Here is a 22,384-nt window from a genome sequence, read left to right on the forward strand (position 1 = left end):
TATTATTTGGCCTGTGTTTTTTTCACTGAAATACACTCTACTGTTGACCTTTTATTAAATGCTGCTTGATGAAACACAATACATGTGTTGCAGTAACACACGTTACTGTGAAGCTGCCCTTAAAACCCTGACTCTTGCTGACGTTTCCGATTCAACTAATGTAAATAGAACTATACAAGGAGTAATATGTAACTATTTCTTAAAGCTTGTTTAAGTATTCAGCATTTTATTGCCTAGCTTTGATCAATATACTGTAAGCCTGCATATCCAATACCTGAACGATCCCTGCGGAAGCTGAAAATTACTGTAGTTGTCACCACTACTACAGTTATAGCAACAACCTTTCGGGTGCAGTGCAGCTGCCCTTCTGCATAGTCGCTTGCTCAGACACTGCCTCCATTTACAGAAAACATTGCATCTTTTTCAGTTAATTGATTGGACAAGGTGGGTGGTAACATCAGGATCTCCTCTTCATCCAATCAGAGAATGTACAGCATACATTGAAAAAAAACACATGGTGTTCTGTGAATGGCAACAACAAAAGTTTTAGATCTTAACTTCAGCTATTAAGTATGTTTGTTATATTACCAAATATTAATATTCTTGCCTAAGCCCAGTCTTGACAAGTTCTTTTAAACTCACTTACAAGGATATGCTCTGATACACACCAGAACAGTGTTAATGTCTTCAATTGAGGTAGCTTTTGTACGTTGTATTGATAGACATGCAATTCTGTAGGTAAAATTGAAAAAGACTGTTTATTCCTGGTGGCTGTGTTCATGTGACAAAGAGCATGTCTGCATGAAGAAATCCACTTGAGTTAAAGGATAAAAGCTTCTGCTGTTTTCTCTGCACAAAAAAACGCAGGAAAGTCTCATGAAGATTAAATGTATAGGTCATGGGATAAAAGGTGAACGTATTACAGGAATAAAATACTAATGTACAGTACATTTTCATTAGAGACTGTTTAGATTTGAACTAGTAATGGGCATCCTAAATTTACCAAATTGAATGATCGATCAATCAACTTGGGTATAACCAGCCTGCTGGATTCTAGCGGCTGCTAAACTCGCTAGCAATAATCACTGCCCTCTCATCTGCCCACGATTCCCTTTGCCGGGAGAAGACAATTGCTGACTTCCCTGTCAGTACTGTCAGTGTTGATGGGAGAAACATGTGAATTTCCTTCCTTTTCCAATGACCTTTGCTGTACAGGATATCAATTGGCTCTGTCAGGATCACAAGCAGGGGGAAAACAAGAAACATTTGTTTCTCTACCTCCCATAGAAGCAATGAGCCTGGAAAGCACTCGGCTCTTAGCACTTCCAAGTTCAGAGGTGTCACTCCTTAAGTGCTATCACATAGCATCACAGCATCCCATGGATCCAGGCTGTGTTCTGCTACAGGTTTGGTAATAGAACACTCATTCTTGTACCCGACTTGGGCACCTTTGCTAAGTAGCCCCTTCCCTCCGCAGAAGATCCGTGTCCACCCTCTCCCTCTGCACAACACTAGTGCCCATCCTCTTCCTCTACACAGCACTAGTGCCTCCTCCCTCTCCATAAACAGTACCATTCTCTTCCCCGAAAAGAACTGGGTTCCGCCTTTCCCCCTTTCCACCAGGCCCTCCTTTGAAAACATGCGTGAATGGAGCCTCTGAGTATATAAAGTATTGAATCTTCCAGTAGCAAAAAAGCATCTCGGGCTATTGTTGGGCAGGGTGTTTGAATACTTGTAAGTCTGTATGGGTAGCCGACAGGACCATGTTTCAAGGGCCTAGATATATTTATTCTGGTCAGATGCCTCCATCGCATTGATCTCATTCAGGATTTGTGACCATTCAGCCAGGGCAGGTGGATGGATTGATTTCCAGTGTATAAAAATAGCCAATAGACTATATTTAAACACATTCATTTAGGTCAAGTCCAAAATCCCTCCTCCACAACTATTAATGTTGAAGGTATGGGTTTGTCAGCTCCCTTTAGAATAGCAATAAATGTATGTAAAAAAAAAAAAAGTGAACAAATGAAAAATTAAAAAAAACAAAAATATATCCATCCTGGTAAGTAAATGATGACTGAGTGGCACATAATAGGTATCACCATGCATCGCATAGTAAAAGGAATATTTTCATTATTTTTGTTTAACTTTAAACTGATAAGCTGTAAAGGTTTTTAAGGAATTGCAGAAAATACTGGGTATCAAAGTCTGTAGCTGTTTAACAGATTCACACAATTTTGAGATCTTGGTGCCTATTTACTCTGCTAAATCGCATTTACAAAAAATCTAAATTTACAGAAAATGTTGAAATTGTATTGCGTTTGTGTGCACTTCAATTCATTTCAATGTGTTTTTTAACAAGAAGTTCAATGTATTTTTTTTACTTCTTTTATAACTACCGTAGCTATGCTATTATCATGCAACATACAAAACTGCATTTGCCAAGATTTTTGTTTTAGGCCATGCGCCTTCAGAAAAATATCATGTTTTGGGTTTTAAAAGGATGTAAAACTGTGCTTTTTTTCATGTGTGGGAAAACTGAAAAAAAAAAAAAAAAGCTCTAACAGCAAAGGTACACTTGTCCTTTAGGCCACTTTCACACTGATTCAATGCAAAATGCATATGCATTTTTGCCATGATTTTACCGTGTTGTGTTGTTTTTTTAAGGAAATGTGACTTGAAAATGGGCACTTTTTTACCACGTTTCCATTACTTCGAATAGAAAGGTGGGTTTTTGGTGGGTTTTTTTTTTTTAGCTCCCAAAACATGCTCCAAAGATGCTGCAAGCAGGATTTTTTTTCACTGCGATGGAAGCACACGGCCCCAGAGTAAACACAATTGATTTTAAAGGAAAGCATTTTTCTTGAGCTTTTCAGGTGCTTTTTTAATGTAAGTGTGAAAGGGCCCTTAATATGCAGTTTAGTTTTAAGCTAAGGCTCACAAACAATCAGCAAAGTATTTGACAACTTTGTTCCGGGCCAGGTACCAGATGAAGTTCATTTAAGTTTGGATGTTCAACAGATTACTGTATATGCTGATCACTAAGCACCCACAGAGACATCTGTCTCTGAAACAGGCTCTCTGTCTGAGAGAGCATCCTGCAAAGTGTAAAATGATTAAAAGGCAACATATTTGAACTAAAAGATTATAAGCCAGTGTCTGCAGTGCGTTGGAGACCTGGAAGCTCATTTAGAGCTACACATATACATCTAATGCTGAGAGAAGCGGCATTGATGCCCACATCCTCTGAAGAGATCTATGACCTCCCTGTGTCAAGTATTACACCCTATGGAGCATAGCATAGTCGTGCCTAAAGAAAACAAAGCCACTATACATCAGGCAGCATTATGATTTGTACCTAAATCTCTACACAGGACCCCAATTTACTACTATAGCTACATGAAAATCATATTCAAATAATGACTTTCAAAAGTCATCATTTACTCAGGAGTATGCACTGCCCCTTTGTGACAAGAGGTCAAACAATTGTGACTGGTTTTAATGCAGGCATACCCCACTTTTAAGTACACAATGGGGTTTACTAAAGCTGGAAAGTTCAAAATCAGGCTCATTTCTACGTACAAATCATTGAGCTTCCAGGTTTTATTATCAAAGCTTAATTGAACAATCTGGGGTTAGAAACTCATTGGTTTCTATGCAGAAGTGAGCCTGATTTTGCACTTTCCAGCTTTAGTAAACAAACCCCATTGTGTACTTAAAAGTGGAGTATGCCTGTACCCCCTTTTCATGGTTTCTCACCTTTTGTTGTGTCTTTTACATTTGCTGGTTGCCATCAATGATATGTAGACACAAAGTGCCTTGTTTTTTTGTTTTTTTTGTTTTAGGATTAAAGGGTATCCAAAGGGTATCCAAACCCAAGAACAACAATATAATGTATTGCAGCTTATCCACCCTTAGAAGTGGTAGCTGCATTTGAGTTCTTTTTTAAGCTTTTTACCTGGGGTTTAGATCAGTGACACTTCCTTTCCTAGGAGAAAATGCTCATTCACTGTACTGTATCTATGCAGGAGCAGCATTGTCACCATAGGGCTTCTTTGTGTGCCACCGTAGGAATCCGCTTCCTATGGTGGCACATGTGCAGGCTCACTCCCGAGATGGGCTGTGTGCATCCACTGAAACACACAGCAGCTCAGCCCGCTCCATAATCCCTCCTCACAGGATTTGATTAACAATGACTCCTGCTACTGCCTGTGAATGCCGGAATTGTAGGGTCAGAATTTGGCATAAACATAAAGCATGGATCCATCCTGCCTTGTATCAGCGGTTCAGGCTGGTGGTGTAATGGTGTGGGGGATATTTTCTTGGCACACTTTGGAAGTCCAACTGAGCAGCGTTTAAACGCCACTGCTACCTGAGTATTGTTGCTGACCATGTCCATCCCTTTATGACTACAGTAAACCCATCTTCAGATGGGTACTTCCAGCAAGCTAATGCACCATGTCACAAAGCTCAAATCATCTCAAACTGGTTTCTTGAACAAGACAATGGAGGTCACTGTACTCCAATGGCCTCCACATTCACCAGATCTCAATCCAATAGAGCACCTTTTGGGATGTGATGGAACGGGATCATCGCATCATAGATGTGCAGTCGACAAATCTGCAGCAACTGCGTGATGCCATCATGTCAATATGGACCAAAATCTCTGTGGAATGTTTCCAACACCTTGTTAAATATATGCCACAAAGAATTAGGGCAGTTCTGAAGGCAAAAGGGGGTCCAGACCGATACTGGCAAGGTGTACCTAATAGAGTGGCCAGAGTGTATATACATCTCTTGCCCTCCAAAAAGCCCCAGGCCTTTAAAAATGTGTTGTATCAATACATTCCTCCAATTTCGCCTCTACCTATAAAATAGTGTCTCTCCTTTCATACGTGTACCTTTTATTTACGAGTGCATTCCAAAGACCACATAGAAAGAAAAAAAACAAAAAACAATTGTATGTACTGCCATCTAATGGTGGCTGCATTTATAGTTTTTTTTTCATGACTGGTTTACTTCTCTTTTTACAAGTCAACAAAATTAAAGCAATCTGTAAATCTGTAAGCATAGTGAGAAGGATAAGATATACTGAAGATTAGTCATGCATCTAAGAAAAATTATCGCTTGTGATGCATCTGATTTTTCCCCTCTTTTTTCATCTCCAAAAGGTGAACTTACACTTTAATTTTCTAATATATGATTTATTTTGTACTACGGTCTATTAATCAGGTTCAGATATTTCCACCTAATCCATTCACTGCATTTTTAATTCTAATCAAGAATGCTGGAAGCGACACACCAAACACATAAATTAAAATGACAAATCCATGCCAAGATTTTATAACCGTTTCAACTAACATTTCAAGGACGTTGCAAAGAAATATCCACCCTTGCAAGTTATATGTGCTAATTTCTTCTCGCCTCCACCCTCACCATCCTGAAACGACACCTCTGTTACTATCCTGCTAATGTTTTCCAAATTATATTTCACTATGGAAGCTGGTCTAGTGTTTAAAAATAACAAAACACGGGTGGCTGGTTCTAAAGCTGGATCATAAATGCAGCCACATGGAGACACAAAAGAATAAAACTTACATGCTTTTTATGTTTTCAGCCACAGAAGTCGCGTACTGTGCATCAGTCTGCAAAGAGAGGAGATACATTATAAATACATGAATTTGATTTAAATAAAAGCATGATAATGTCTTCTAAAATAGCTCTTTTACTCGTCAGTCACAGGCTGCATTGAGACTTGCACCAGGTTCCATTGCTTACCTACGGTACATGATCTGCAGAGAGGTCAAGAACCTGACTGTGCCGTCTGCCAGGAGTGCCTGGCTTACCAGATTGGGCTGAAGACAATTACAAATCCTCTGGCAGTTCACATATATTAACATGCTGTTTATTCTGCTGGTTGTCTGAAATTCAGCTGTATTCGTGTTCAGCCATCACGTTAGGTCATTACTTTAAAATGTAATTCCAGTCAAAACCTAATTAAGCATAAACTTGTTCCCACCCCATTCTAAGCCTATTTATATCTACCCTGTAAAAGGAAAGATGTCTATACTTACCTATTCTGAAGTTGTTCTGGTCCAGTCACATGATCAAGTTTCAGTGCCGGCTTTAGTGTAGAGGAGGGACAGCCGACAACAGATGCCCCATAGTAAACCTATGGGTGACATCATCACCCAGGCTTTGCTGCCGCTGTTGGGGATCTCTCCTCTACACTGAAGCCGCTGCTGGAGAGATCATGTGACTGGACCAGAGCAACTTCGTAATAGACAAGTATAGCATCTTTTCTTAACAGGGTAGGTAGAATAGGCTTAGAAAGGGGGTGGAAGAAGGTTTAGGCTTAGTTAGGTTTTGACACTTTTAAAGCAATGTCAGTATCATTTTTATATTTTTAATTGCATGATGGTGTCACGTGTATATTTCATATGTACCAGGGGTGGCCCTGTCTATTAAGGGTGCATGGGCGGCACTCCTCCTCCCCCATCCATGCATCAGGCCCGGGGTGTAAAAATAGCGAATAAAAATGCAAATTTTCACACTGAATCTCCTCCCCGCCAATCAGGAAGCGCGTCTGATCTTTCCCGATTGGCTGCTGAGGAGGAGGGAAAAGGAGGAGAAGATGGAAGCCACCAAACAGGGGAAGGGCAAGCTGTCTGTGCCCATGGAGAGAAGGGGAAGCCGTCCGTGATGCCCACAGAGGAGAGAAGGTAAGCCACCCGTGATGCCTGATGCTTCTGATACCCACTGCCCCTGATGCCTGTCATAGAAGGGGTAGGTGCTCCAGACCCAACTGACTAGACCTGGGGGGGGGGGGGGTGTAGACTTCAGGTCCTCTCCCTAGTGGCTATCTTTATTGCTGCAGTGGCAGCATTTCTCTTTTTTGACAGCTGTGATGGAAACATTAATAGAGAGGTTATATTTTTTTCCACTGCAAAGTTCAATCCATAAATTTAAAAGATAACAGGAGCGGTATACTCTGAAATGACGACTTCAGCCTGATTCCACTTTGGCCACACCCCAGACTGAGGCCGTTTTGTTGATTCAGCTTTTGGGCCAGGTTGGTGTGCAACAGTACAAAATAGATTACAGTGCACACATACAAAAATTACATTTAACTCCTTCAAGGCTATTTAAAACACCTGAATATATTCAAAAATATGGGGATTTGGTTACACCATATGGCCATATAGTGCTAAGCCCACTACTGTGACAAAGTTCCCCATTATCAGTGGGTCCTACACTATTCATAGAATGAAAGGTCCTGGATCTCAACCATGGGAGACAATTTGCTCTTTATGGGAGATCTATAAGGACTCTTCCTATAAACACAGGTGATGAGGTAATGAAGGTGAGATGGGGTGCTTGGGCCCAAGGGATCTGGTCAGGACCCTTACAATATACAAACAGACTTGGGGGGCACACCCTAAAAACGCCCCCCCCCCCCCAAGTCTGGTGTGCCCCATAAGCTTTGACAAAAAACAAACCTGGAAGCAGATTAGTTTTGAATTAAAGTATCCCAATCCCCTTGCCCATCTATACTTCTCTCTTCCATCCTACAAGGTTTACAACCCATCAGTAAACTCTACTTTGCACAAGTCATGTCTGTGCAAGTTGTTCCCTACAGACTTCCTTGGAACCCTGACCTAAAATGGGGAGGCTGTAGTTCTGTAGGTTGGGGAAGGGGGGAGGAGTGTCAAAAAGGGTAATTGCTCTTTGAAAGTGCACTTTCCATTTAAGACAAAATGTTGTTACTTCCTAAGGCTTCATGTACACTTGGCCATCATTTTCCTGCACCCGTGGGAAAGCATGGCAAAAAAACTTGTTTTCCCACAGCCAAAACATTCCTATCCTGAACGTGATTGTTCCGCATTCAGTAGAGAGATTTGGACCTCGCCTAGCAGCTCCCAACTCTACTAATAGCCTACGAGTACATTGACACATAGGCTTTTATGGAGTTGAGTTAACCACTTCAATACAGGGCACTTTCACCCCCTTCCTTCCCAGCCCAATTTTCAGCTTTCAGCGCTCTAGCGCTTTCAGTGACAATTGCGCGGTCATGCTACACTGTACCCAAATGAAATTGTTATCATTTTGTTCGCACAAATAGAGCTTTATTTTGGTGGTATTTATTCACGACTCCGTTTTTTTTTTTTTGCGATATAAGCGCAAAAAAAGCGGAAATTTGGGAAAAAAACAATATTTTCTTTTTTCTATTTGAAAAGAAATCCAATAAAATCAAATTTTGTCATAAATTTAAGCCAAAATGTATTCTGCTACATGTTTTTGGTAAAAAAAATTCCGTTAAGTGTATAATAATTGGTTTGTGTGATCACGGACATATGTACGCAAATGATCATGTACATATGTGTGCAGGTGATCACGTACATATGTGTGCAGATAATCATTGGGACATGTGATTTTAGTGGGACATATGTGGGGGACATGTTTTTATTATTAGGGACATGTGTTTTTATTATTTGGGGACATGTATGTTTTGGGACATGTGTGTTTTGGGGACATATGTGGGGACTGTGTTTGTACTGTGTGGTGTGTTGACACTACACTGATGATCAGTGAGTAAAAAGCTGTGAAAAGCAGCCCATACTCACTGATCATCAGCCGGCTGCAGCGATCTGCTCTCCTCTCCTCAGCGGTGACTTCCGTGTGAGGAGAGGAGAGCCGATTGCCTAGCAACCGGCTGTTTGTTTACATCACATGACGGCCGTGATTGGACACGGCCGTCATGTGATCAGGAGGGCCAATCACAGAGCCCTCCTGCCGATCTGAGATGTGCCGTGTCCGGGTGACACGAGCACATCGGGATCGCGCCGCTGCACGGGCGCGCGCGCGATCCCGCTACTCCTGAAGGACATTCCTGAACGTCCTATCAGGAGCAGGCGGCTCCCACCCGGCCGTATATATACATTGGCCGGGTGGGAAGTGGTTAAGGAGCTTTGGAGGAAAAAAAAAAAACGGCAAAAGTTCCTCAACATGTGTAGGAGCTGCTAGGGTACATGAAGCCTAATACCGAAAAAAAAGTAAATAACAACTGATTAAACACAGCAAACAACTGCTTTGAGCTAGTCAGCACTCATCTCTTCATTTAGGCTTAATGTACATGGGACGTTTTACAACCTCTCCTGAACTATTTAACTTGACAGATAGTAACCGACATTTAAAAACATCAGTTTTGCAACATTTACAGACCACATTTACATGCCGCATTTAGAAGTTTTAGCAGCTGAAAAAAACGCCAAACTGCTCCTAAACGTCCGTTTAGCAGCAGCAGCGTACATGAAGCTTTACGCCCCATACACACGATCAGAAATTCTGACAGCAAAAGTCAGCTTTTGGTCAAAAATTCCAACCGTGTGTATGCTCCATCTGACTTTTGCTGGCAGAATTCCAGCCAGCAAAAGATTGAGAGCAGTTTCTCTATTTTTCGGTCGGAAAAAGTTACAATTGGAAACTCCGATCGTCTGTACAAATTCTGATGCAAAAAATTCCTACACATGCTCTGAAACAATTCGACGCATGCTCGGAAGCATTGAACGTGATTTTCTCGGCTCATCGTAGTGTTGTACGTCACCACGTTCTTGACAGTCAAAAGTTCAGAGAACTTTTGTGTGACCGTGTGTATGCAAGCCAAGCTTGAGCGGAATTCCATCGGAAAAACTATCCATGTTTTTTCTGACTGAAAATCTGCTTGTGTGTACAGGGCATAATAGTTACTGCTGTGATAAATAATAGCTTTCATTTTACTGTTATAACAGAGTTGGACTTAAAGTTGTTGTAAACCTACTTGGAGTTTTTCAGGCAATCCTCCATGTTCCATAATGCTATATGCCCCTGTGTATGTGCTTTATTTAAAAAAAATGTGTTCCTTATTTCATAGCGGCACTTGGTGCTCACGTGATCGCTCCCACCATTCCCACTCCTGATCTGATAGCTACAGCGGGAGGGACTGAGAATCGCCCACTGATGTCAGTCGGGAGGAGAGGAGGAGAGCAGCAATGGTCCCATGAGTGCCAAGCTGCGCTCTCAATTAAGGTATAGAGCAGAATTTTTTTAATAAAGCAAATGCACAGGGGCACATAGCATTATGGAACACAGGGGATTGGCTAAAAATGGCCGTTATTTTAGCAGCAGGAGGGGAAGTGCGGTCACTGACACTAGCTGACAGGCAGAGAGGGGGGACAGAGGAGAGACAGCTGATGGCGAAGGCATGTAAACTGACCATGGTGTAAGGGTTCAGCAGCCATGATAAATGTGGTCAGTTTACAGAGGGGAGGGCAGCACCAGGCAGAGTCAGCCAGGTATTAGAAACATAGATCAATGTTTCTCAACTCCAGACCTCAAGTATCCCCAACAGGTCATGTTTTCAGGATTTCCCTCAGATGAAATGGCTGTGGTAATTACTAAGGCACTGAAACTGATCAAATCGCCTGTGCAAAATAATGGGAAGCCAGAAAACATGACCTTTTGGGGGTACTTGAGGACTGGAGTTAAGAAACATTGTTTTAGATCAGGAGTCTCAAATTGGTGGCCCTCTAGCTGTTGCGAAAATACAAGCCCCATGAGGCCTTGCAAGGCTGACAATTACAAGCATTACTCCCACAAGCAGAGGCATATTGGGACTTGTAGTTTCGCAATAGCTGGAGGGCTGCCAGTTTGAGACCCCTGTTTTATATGATAGAAAGGGCCAAATTACACAGCACAAGCACTGTGCTGTTATTCATGCTTTAAAGGAACAGGATCAGCGATCAAGCGAACAGTGAATACACTGCTCCTTCACCGCTCCAAAGATGCGGCTAGCAGGACTTTTTTTACCGTCCTGCCAGCGCACCGCTCCCTCCGGTTTTCACACTGGAATGAAAGGAACTGCTTTTTTCAGGTGCTATACAGGTGCTATTTTTAGCGCTGTAGCGCCTGAAAACGCCTCAGTGTGAAAGGGGCCTAATATCAGGTACAATGCTAAATAAACAAAACATTTCCAATACTTGTAGTGCTTACCAGTAAGCAAACAAAAAAAAAAAAAAAACACCCTGTGCCTGGTTACCTTTACCAGCAGCAACACAGATCAATCACACCTGTCACAAGTTAAAAAAACAATTTTCAACTGTGGGTTAGAGGAACATAGTAATAAATCAAAAAGAAACAAACAAAAAAAAAAAAAACTTAACACATATTGGCAAAGACAGCAAAAACACTTTGTGTTCCAGCTTGTTTTTAAGAAATGTCTCAGAAGCAGAGAGAATTTACTGCAGTACTGAAAGGGAATGCCCAAAATACTTCAAGACCTAATATGTGTTTGAACAGCTATACTTGCAAAGGAAAAAAAAAAACAGAATACAGCCATCAATCTTTAAAAGTTTGTTTTGCTGGCTTGAAGTGTGGTCCTAGAATGATTTCAAATAATAAGGCCACCTTGGCAGTTTAATGAGTATGGTGGAGGCAGCCCTTTTTAAAAGATGCACCGACATTTCAAAAGGCAACTAGTGTACTAGCAACAACTGTGCATACAGCTGCCAACTCCACTGTGTATATAGAGGGCTGTCACATTGTAAGATCCAGCCCGTGGACAGCAGACAGTTTTTATCCTGGAGAGGCCAACTGAAAAAACAATTGTCCTTCCCCAGGGTATAGACATGAACCAACACAAAGCATTCATGTTTACTTGTCTGCCACATACAGTAGTGCTTTAAGGTAGATGGACTGAACTAGAATGTGCATCAGTCATGCAGAACAAGGAACACATTCACTTTAACGCTGGCCTCTGCAGTTGGACATACATCTGACTGCTGCACTCAGTTTGTTGGACTGTGCAATACACTCTTCTCAAATCTGCACTCTATATGTTACATACTTCTGACCCCTGCACTCTGTATGTTACATACTCCTGACCCCTGCACTCTATACGTTACATACTCCTGACCCCTGCACTCTATATGTTACATACTTCTGACCGCTGCATAAGGTGAATACGTATTCCCACCTCTACACTATGTGCATTACACCTGCACTCTATGTGTTATCTTGTACATTAAATAACATTGCCAATGGTATTTAATGTCTCAACAGTTGCCAAGTAGTCCCCAACTATTTTAGTGAAGTTCTTTAACCACTTTAACCCCCAAACGATTTTACCCCCTTCTTGAGACTTATATCAGTGAGATTTTTGCTTGTGGCACAGTAATTAGAGCATATTTTGTGAAGTAAGCAAAGTTTCTATTTAGACCCCTTTCACACTGGGGCGTTTTTCAGGGGTTTTTCAGGCACTTTAGCGTTAAAAAAAGCGCCTCTGAAGTGCTTGAAAGAAGCCTTATCTGCAATCCCAATGTGAAAGCCCAAGTGCTTTAAGAGCCCTTTTACAATGTCAGCACTCAAAAAACGCTCGTAAAGCGTTGCTTAAACTAGTGGCGCTTTACCAGCGTTTTTCGAGTGCTATTGGGGTGCTTTTAACCCCTGCTAGTGGCCAAATAAAGGGTTAAAAGCGCCCACAAAACGCTGCTGCCAAAAGCGCTTTTCAGGCGCTTCCCATTGATTTCAATAGGAAGGGGTGCTTTAGGAGCGGTGAATACAAAAGCGCTGCAAAGAAGCTGTTTGCAGGACTTTTTTTTGACGCCCTACCAGCATAGCGCCTCAGTGTGAAAGCACTCGGGCTTTTAGGTTGGGATTGCAATTGCGGCTTCTTTCAGGCGCTTTTTTTTAAAGCTAAAGCGCCTGAAAAATGCCCCAGCGTGAAAGGGATCTCAGTGTGAAAGCACTTGGGCTTTTGCATTGGGATTGCAGTCGCGGCTTCTTTCGAGTGCTTTACAGGCACTTTTTTTTAACGCTAAAGCTGGATTTAGTAACACTATGGCCTTTTAAAGCTCTTTAACCACTTCCTGACAGGCGCATGCCGATGTACGTGGGCAGAATGGCATGGGCAGACATATTGGCATACAGGTATGTCCAGTATTAAATGCCGCCCTGCCATCGTGCCGGTCAGGACCCCCGTGAGTCCGGTCGCGGGTCCCGCGGACTCGATCGCCGTGGGCATAATCGCGATCGTCTCACAGGGTGGCTGAACGAGGAGATATCGTTGTAAACACCATCTCCCCGTTCTGCCTAGCAACAAGTGACGCTGATCTCTGCTCCATGTGATTGGAGCAGAGATCAGTGTTCACTAAAACAAAGCCCAGCCCCCCACAGTTAGTAACACGCCCCTATGAACACTTAACCCCTACACTGCCACCCACTGGTTAACCCCTTCACTGCCAGTGTCATTTACACAGGAATCACTGCATTTGTATAGCAGTGATTTCTGTATAAATGACAATGGTCGCAAAAATGTGTCAAAAATGTCCAATGTGTCCGCCATAATGTCGCAGTCACAATAAAAAAATTGCTGATCGCCGCCATTACTAGTAAAAAAAAATTATTAATAAAAATGGCATAAAACTATCCCCTATTTTGTAAACGGTATAACTTTTGCGCGTACAATCAATAATCGCTTATTGCGATTTTCTTTACCAAAAATATGTAGAAGAATACGTATCGGCCTAAACTGAGGGAAAAAAATGTTTTTTTATATATTTTTGGGGGATATTTATTATAACAAAAAGTAAAAAATAATGCGCTTTTTTCAAAATTGTCGCTCTATTTTTGTTTATAGCGCAAAAAATAAAAAACGCAGGGGTGATCAAATACCGCCAAAACAAAGCTCTATTTGTGGTAGAAAAAGGACGTAAATTTTGTTTGGGAGCCACGCTGCGCGACCGCGCAATTGTCAGTTAAAACGACGCAGTGCCGAATCGCAAAAAGTGGTCTGCTCTTAAGCCAGCAAAATGGTCCGGTCTGAAAGTGGTTAAAGTGGTGTTGCCATCAAAAAAAAAAAAAAATAGTTTAAAATTCTTAAAAAAAATAAAATAATAATTGGAAAAAAAAAATGTTTTACTCACATCTAAATGCCTGTTGCTAGGGGGTCCGTCGTAGTCTGCCTTCTTCATTGCCTGGGCTGGTGACATCCCTTCCACTCACGCTGCACAGTCATCTGGGACCTGTCACATGTCCCAGATGACCGTGCGGCGTATCACGGCGCCCTGCACTGCTTGCGCAGTGGGTGCCCGGTTGTGAAGCCACAGCCGGGTGCCCACAGTAAGAATGACGGCGCCGCGAGTGGAGCGGGGAACGAGGGGGGGCTTCGTTCCCCTGCATCGCTGGACCCTGGGACAGGTAAGTGTCTGATTATTAAAAGTCAGCAGCTGCGGTATTTGCAGCTGCTGACTTTTAATTTGTTTTTTTTACGGGGCACCCCACTTTAACTTCAATGTGGGCACATTGACCATTTGCCATGGTGCGTCACTGGTCTAACAAGAGGCCCAAGGGTACACAATCTTTTTACAATCCCAGCAATGTCTCTGCATGGACCAACAAGTATGATATCCTCCCACGCTACAATGATCATTATTGTTTGCTAACGCTACAACAAACCTTATTCTACTCCCCTGAATAGTGTGAAACAGAAGTGGCTATAAAACGATCACCAATGCAGTTGTACAATGGCCCCATCGACAAATCTATTTCGATATCTAAGCAAGCGTTTTCTCTGCTCAGTGTAGAAGACAATTAAGCCATATCCGCCCAAAAATTACCCTTTCTATGGACATCTTATTACTTTTCAAAGGTTTGCAAAATGTCTCGAAATTAACCTTTTAAAAAGGGCTCTACAATTATCCCACAACATAAATTATACTGCCATTAAAAGTGGCATTTCCAGCTTTTGACAAATGATTTCATGTTTTATTGCAAACATTACCAAAGCTCCTACTATTTGCTTCTATCAAGGGCAAAATTACTGAATACATTTGAAGAGACACTTATCTTAAAACATTAAATAGCTAATTTTACTTATACTTGGAACAAACATAAGTGGGATCAAGTGTCAAAGACAGATTTTTTTAAACACATTATCTCAACATAAATGTGATGGGAAGGGCAGCCAAGGCCATGCTGAGATGTGTAGTACTGCACTGTATAGTTAGGGCAGTTCATAATTAGCATACAACTTTTTTTCCCCCACGTGGCTGAATGGCTATAAATCACAAAACATTAAATTATCAGACACAATCAGCTTCATGTATGAGAGTGCTAGGTCCTCAGAGTGCCTGGGACCAGAATTTTCACCTCTATAGCAGACACTTGCTGTCATACTAAATTTCCCAGCACAAATTTAACAGAAGGCAACATGACATTTTATTTATCTGCTGGACTTTCAAGGCAGTTTTGAATTTAACTGGCATCTATGAGAAACCCCCTAGTACTGGCCAATGTTACCATATGTGAGAGGCAGTGAGGATCTTCTCTGATATTCCAACACCAGAAGCAGACATTTAATTCAGCTTTACTGGTGTACAGAGTTGAAGATTTGTAAAATAAAATACATTTTCCCCCTTTCATAACATTTTAGCAATGCTGATCTCTTACAACTGCTATGTAGCCACGTCACATCTGTTCTGCCCACCTGGCTTCTATTCAGTTTACTCATGTTTATGTGTTAAAAATATCATGTTGAGTTTTCTTGATTTACACCAAGCTAGTTACAGTGTCTTGCAAAAGTATTCACCCCCCCCCCCCCCCCCCCCTTGGTATTTTCTGTGTTTTGTTGCCTCACAATCTGGAATTAACATGGATTGTTTGAGAATTGGCATCATTTAATTTACAGAACATGCCCACAACTTTGAAGATTTTTTTTTTTTTATTGTGAAGCAACAAATAGGACAAAATTACAGAAAAAGTAATTGTGCATAACTATCCCCCCCAAAGTCAATACTTTGTAGAGCCAGCTTTTGCGGCTATCACAGCTCCAAGTCGCTTTGGATAAGCCTCTATGAACTTGTCACATCATTCTTGCCCATTCCTCCTTGCAAAACTGCTCCAGCTCCTTCAAGTTGGGTGGTTTGCGCTTGTGGACAGCAACCTTTAAGTCTGACAACAAATTTTCTATTGGATTGAGGTCTGGGCTTTGACTAGGCCATTCCAACACATTTACATGTTTCCCCTTAAACCACTCAAGTGTTGCTTTAGCAGTGTGTTTGGGGTCATTGGCCTGCTGGAAGGTGGCCCTAGCCTCAAATTACACACAGATTGGTACAGGTTTTGCTCAAGAATATCCCAGTATTTAGCACCATCCATCTTTCACTCAACTCTGACCAGTTTCCCAGTCCCGACAGCTGAAAAACATCCCCACAGCATGATGGCTGATGTGATCTGTTGGGTTTACGCCAGACATAGCGTTTTCTTTTATGGCCAAAAAGTTAAATTTTAGTCTCATCAGACCATAGCACCTTCCCCCATACATTTTGGGAGTCTCCCACATGCCTTTTCGCCACTGCGGTTTATTGTCTAACTATGTACAGCTACTCCAGTCTCTGCTGTGGAATGTTCTTTCCATTTGGTTATGATAGATTTGATGGTGCTCCTAGGGATCATCAAAGATTTGGATATTTGTTTTTTATAACCTAACCCTGACTTGTACTTCTCAACAACCAGTTCCTTTGTCTTCATGGCAGTGCTTGGTTAGTGGTGCCTCTTGCTTAGGTGTTGCAGCCTCTGGGGCCTTTCAAAAAGGTGTGTTTATGTAATAACAGATAATGTGACACTTGGATTGCACACAGGTGGACATCATTTCACTAATTATGTGACTTCTGAAGGTAATTAGTTGCACCACAGCTTTATATGGGCTTCATAAAGCGGGTGAATACATACGCACATGCCAATTATCAGTTTTTAATTTCTGAAAAATTGTTTTATGTATATATTGTTCTAATTTTACTTCACCAACTTAGACTATTGTGTTCTGGTCCATCACATATAATTCAGATTAAAAAAAAACACTGAACTAAAGGCTGTAATGCAACCAAATAGGAAATAAGCCAAGGGGGATGAATACTTTTGCAATATGCAAAATTGTACTGATTGATGTTTGTTTTATGCATTGGTAGTTTTACCTGGCTTGTTCTAATAAATTTAAGATAAAAGAAATATGGTATCTTTATGGAGCAAAAAGTTTAGCTCTCTGTCCTAGAGACATAACAATGTCTACATACACTCCAGTGATAGCTGCATGACATTTCTCCAGGCAAATGCCCTAGTAATGACAGCATTGGACCATGCCTGCGTAATGTGTGATAATACTGACACTTGTATTCACCACTGTAGACCAGACTGACAATGCAGAAGTACAATTGGAAGACAGGGAAAGAGTGTTTTCACCCTATGACAGGAAGTGCCAGAACAAGGACAAGAGATTATTATTTTAGAGCTACAAATAAAAAATGTATTTTGTTAACTATATTAACATGGTATATATGAGATTTTAGTGATTGGGTTTATGCATACTTAAAGAGGAGCTTCACCTAAAAAAAAAATATTAAAAGCCAGCAGATACTAATATTGCAGCTGCTGACTTTTAATAACATCACACTTACCTGTCCCAGGTTCCAGCGATGTCGGCGGCAGATGATCGCCATCCTCTGTCAGGGAATCGGGAAGTGAAGCATGAGGGCTTCACTGCCCGGTTCCCTACTGCGCATGCGCGAGTTGTGCTGCGCTTCTCTTATGGTCCCCCGCTGTGTTTCTGGGAACTGTGTGTTTCCCAGAACACAACGGGGGGGGGGGGGGCGGAGCGATGCGGGGGTCTGCGTCGGTCTGGCCGAGAGTGGGTGCAGTTACCTGGATTATCCAGGTAACTGCACCCCCCTCCCCCCCGAAAGGTGCCGATTGTGGCACCGGAGGGGGGAGGGATAATACTAGCGGAACTTCCCCTTTAGGGTGAAGAACCGCTTTAAGCAATAAAATGCCATAATCTATAGTTGTAACAAAACAAAAAAAGTCCCCCAAGCAGTTGTGCGGTATTCGTGTGTCTGTGTTTGCAAGCCTAATGTTTGAATGCGCACCAATTTTTCATCAATTTTATGTTTAGCGATGATCATCTGTTTTTTGGGAGTATTTTCTTTTTGGATTTCATCAGTTTCCTAGATTAAATATTTTGCATGCTCCCAGTAATTGAACTAAGAAAACATTTGATGAAATCACAGACACTACAAACTCAAACTTTTACTTTGACCAAAAAAGAAGAAATGTAAAGCAATCAAGAAATGCTTGTGCACGAATAGTTTTTATTTTTTATTTTTTCATAGATCTGACCAGAATATCTAACAAACTGATATGTGTGGACATCTATTCTTTATACATACCTTGAACTGGCTCCTAAACTCCACATGCATCAGGTACCTTTATAATTTAGCCTACCATTTCTTTATCTGGTTTATTAGGAGGTGAGCATATCTTCCACCTACATAGCCAATGTTAAAGGAACAGTTCATTTCTCCATGAAGGGGAAAAAAAAAAGACAAAATTTCCAAGATCCTGGAAGATCTATGTGCAATAACTAACACTTCTGACACGTGAAACTGCTCGTTATTGCTTGGGAAATAACCACTAGGCTTGTTATTGCCGAGATGACAGGCAATGTGTGAAATTTGCGCATCACTTGCAATCAGTGAGCCATGTGTGGCATTCCATATTTTAATCTAGTTCATATTATTATGACAGAGCTCCAGACAAACTGCTAAATACACAGTTGGAATACATATATTTGAATATATTTTATCAGCCAAAAGATTTGCAATTCTGAACAAATACTGTTTTTCTCTCCACTTCCAGTCTGCTAATTGGACAATAAATCACCATCAACAGAGTGCTTCAAAGTTTTGAATACTTTATAGACAATTTATAAAGCAGCACTATAGCTTTACCATGGCTATACCACTTCTTTAACAAGAAAAAAAAATACACATTAAAGCACAGAAGAGGTACAAGCTTTACAAATGTGCCCTTTATTTGCTTGCTTTGGGACTTCAATGTAAGAACAGCCCATTCAAATCAAAGCAACAAAGTCACCTGCCTGGAACCCCTCCTTAGGCAAAGACATTTGTATTAAACAAAGGCTCTGATTAAGTCCCCTTTCACACCAAGGCACTCAAAAACTGCCCATAAAACATTGGGTGCTTTTGAGGCATTAGCAGTGTTTTTTTAATGGTCACGTGACTCAAAAGAACCTTTTTCAGGCACTTTTGAAGCACTTTTCGGACGCTTTAGAAGCACTTCCCATTCTTTTCAATGGACAGGGGTGTTTTTTAAGCACTCCAAATATGCTCCAAAGATGCTGCTTGCAGGACTTTTTTCACTGTCCCGGCAGCACACCGCCACAGTGTGAAAGCATCCATTGAAATTAATGGGAAGCAGTTTTCAAGAGCTTTTCAGGTGCTGTTCTTAGTGAAAAAGTGCCTCAGTGTGAAAGAGGTCTAAGGTAAAGTGGAACTCCAGCCACAACTTCTTCTAGTCTCTGAGACAAGTAAGAACTTGTTGTCACATTTGTCACTGCCTGTGTCCCTTTTGGGATGATTTACCTTCTCTATTTCTCTTAAAACAAAACATGGAGTGACAAGAATCCTCCTTCACCCAAAAGCAAGTGAACTCCATATCTGACCATTTTCACAGGTCTAGTTGTCCCACTTTCTTTCTGACCCCCCCTGCTCAGCTATTAACTGTAAAATTGCCATCAATTTGCATACTGGTAACAAAGATCCCCTCACACATTGATAGCAAAAAGTATTGCCTTAAAGTAATTTTCCATTGTATGGGGAGAGTATTGCTTTGTTTCAGGTCTCAGCACTGGGTATGTTTTAGGTTAGTTTTGTGTATGGTTGATCATGAGCTAGATTTATTCTCAAGTTGCTACTACTGACATTTGCTATTGTGCCACAGCCACAAAATGTAATTATTCTGTAGGACAGGAGTATTAGAGCCTGGACAGACAGAGACCCCCTTTAAAGTAGATCTGTCATACATTAAGCCAAAGTAATCTAAAATATTAGTGCAGAAATGCAGGTGCCACAATGTGCATGCACACAGATTTTCTTCTAAAATTTTCTATGTGATCTAGGACCACTAAAACCTGGTCTAACACTGAAATTAGGGTCTTCCACTTCTCCAGTTATCAGAAGCCAGCAAGCCTCAGTTTTGTAGCAAGCAGCAAGTTGTAAATCATAAGGAAAACTAGTTTGGAGGGGAGACAAAAATCCTATTCTTTTAAGCATACACTACAGGACACAAGATCCTAGTTTTAAACCACAGGATGTCCAAATGCAATTCAACTGAGGGGTGGAAAACACAGCAGCAAATGCTAATAGGCCCACATAACGATGGGTAACGAAAGCCTCTTACAACCAAAACTGGCATCAGAAGAGGCCTGAACAACCAACCGGCAAAATTAAACAAAGAGAAGACCAGGTGACAGCCTTACTAGTCTGGGAAACAGATGTATAATACTGTAAAGCCCATTAAGCAATAGTCGATCTGGTTGAGTGTGCATTGACAAGGAAAAAGAGAAATCCTAGCCAGCTAAGGACACTAGCAAGAACCAAGGCTCACTGGCAGTGGGAGGGGTTATATCAGGGCTGTCCTCACAGATTTGTTTGCCAGTGTCCAAACAACCTTAAAAAGGTAACTCCACGTTCATTGAAAAAAAATAGCAATTATGAAAAAATAATAATATAGCGTATACAATTGCAACATAAGTCATATTTTATTTAAATGTAACCACTTAAGGACTGGAAGGATTTGCCCCCTTAATGACCAGAACAACTTTTGCGATACGGCACTGCATCACTAACAATAGTGCGGTCATGTGACATTGTACCCAAACAAAATGTATGTCCCTTTTCCCATAAGTAGAGCTTTCTTTTGGTGGTATTAGATCACCTCTGCGTTTTTGTTTTGCACTATAAACCAAAAAAGACCGACAATGTTGAAAGAAAAACTATATTTTTTACTTTTTGCTATAATAAATATCCAAGATAAAAAAATGTAAAAGAAAATAATTTCTTTATCAGTTTATGTATTCTTCTACATATTTTTGGGAAAATAAAAATCGCAATAAGCCTATATTGATTGGTTTGCACAAAAGTTATAGCGTCTACAAAATAGGGGATAGATTAATGGCATTTTCTTTTATTTTTTTTACTAGTAATGGCAGTGATCAAAATTTTTAGCATGACATTGCGGCGGACAGATTGCACACTTTTGACACTTTTTTTGGAACCAGTGATATTTATACAGCGATCAGAGCTAAAAATAGCCACTGACTACTGTATAAATGTCACTGGCAGGGAAGGGGTTAACACTAGGGGGCGATCAAGGGTTTAAGTGTTCCCTAGGGAGGTGTTTATAACTGTGGGGGGTGTGTAGTGACTGGAGGAGACAGATCACTGTTCCTAATCACTGGGAACAGCAAATCTGTTTCTCCTCCCCTGACAGAACAGGGATCTGTCTGTTTACATTGACAAATCCCAGTTCTGTCTCTCTCAGGAGCAATTGCGGGTGGCCAGCAGACATCGCAGCCGCCGGCCATGCACATCGCCTCCGGCATCGTGCCCCCTAGTGGTCTTAAAGCAGCTGACGTACAGGTATGGCAATTTGCCAGCAGAGCCCAGGAGAGGACCTGCTGCAGTACAACTGTGGCAACTGGTCCTTCAGTGGTTTAAAATTACCTTTTCTTTTCAATCTACAGCTCTGTAATTCTCTGTAAAATGCAATTTAATATGAGTTCTGTACACAGAATGTGTACAAAACGTCCCCCCCCCCCCCCCGATATGCAATTTCCTGCTTGTGTCATTGGCTCACTGATTTTTCCAGAAGTCTACACTGAGATACAAGTCAGATTTCAGGCATCTCCTGCAACAAGAATGTAATTTTTGGTCAGATACTGCCAATAGGAAATCACGTCTAGGCTCAGTTCACACTGCTGTGACTATGATCCGACTCGTGAGACCCCAAGTCGCATGACATGTGAAATCCCATGAGAGCTGTCTTATTTAGCACTACTGAAGTTGCTCCAACTTTAGAAAAGGTTCCCGTACTACTTCAGGGTGATTTGTATCTGACTTGTGCCCACAGACTTTAATGGAAGTTACCTTCAAATTGGATCCTCATCTTAATTGAGGTGATTTGGATCCGACATCACCGGAAGATTACACAGGCATCCAGTGAAGTTGTTTCAAAGTTGCGCCCAAGTCACGTCGAAGTTGCCTGGCAAAGTTGCACTGCAGATCGCAGCAGTGTGAACTGAGCCTAAAAGGATGCAGACCCTGCAATTGGCCTCATTAGAGCTTCAAGGGTGCAGCAGCTGGTTGATAACTATGAAACCACTCCCATTAGTCTTGCCCATGAGCACAGAGAAACACACGGGGATTTCTTCAGAATAACAAATTGGGAAACTGCAACAAAGTTTGGTAAAATTTGTGTGATGTACATAGATCATCCA

General features: G+C 41.4%; 1 protein-coding gene across 1 annotated transcript in view; it reads right to left on the reverse strand.

Moving 5' to 3' along the window:
- MGAT4B (alpha-1,3-mannosyl-glycoprotein 4-beta-N-acetylglucosaminyltransferase B) overlaps window positions 1-22,384 on the reverse strand; it is an 820,251-nt gene that overhangs the window by 387,106 nt on the left and 410,761 nt on the right. The window contains exon 5 of the mRNA XM_077474298.1: window positions 5,599-5,645. Within this exon, the coding sequence (XP_077330424.1) occupies window positions 5,599-5,645 (47 nt within the window). The remainder of the gene's footprint in view (window positions 1-5,598; window positions 5,646-22,384) is intronic.

The sequence above is a fragment of the Lithobates pipiens genome, unplaced genomic scaffold (assembly GCF_037356315.1).
Source record: "Lithobates pipiens isolate NorthernLeopardFrog02 unplaced genomic scaffold, aLitPip1_a1.2 Scaffold_8, whole genome shotgun sequence".
Taxonomy (NCBI): Eukaryota; Metazoa; Chordata; class Amphibia; order Anura; family Ranidae; genus Lithobates; species Lithobates pipiens.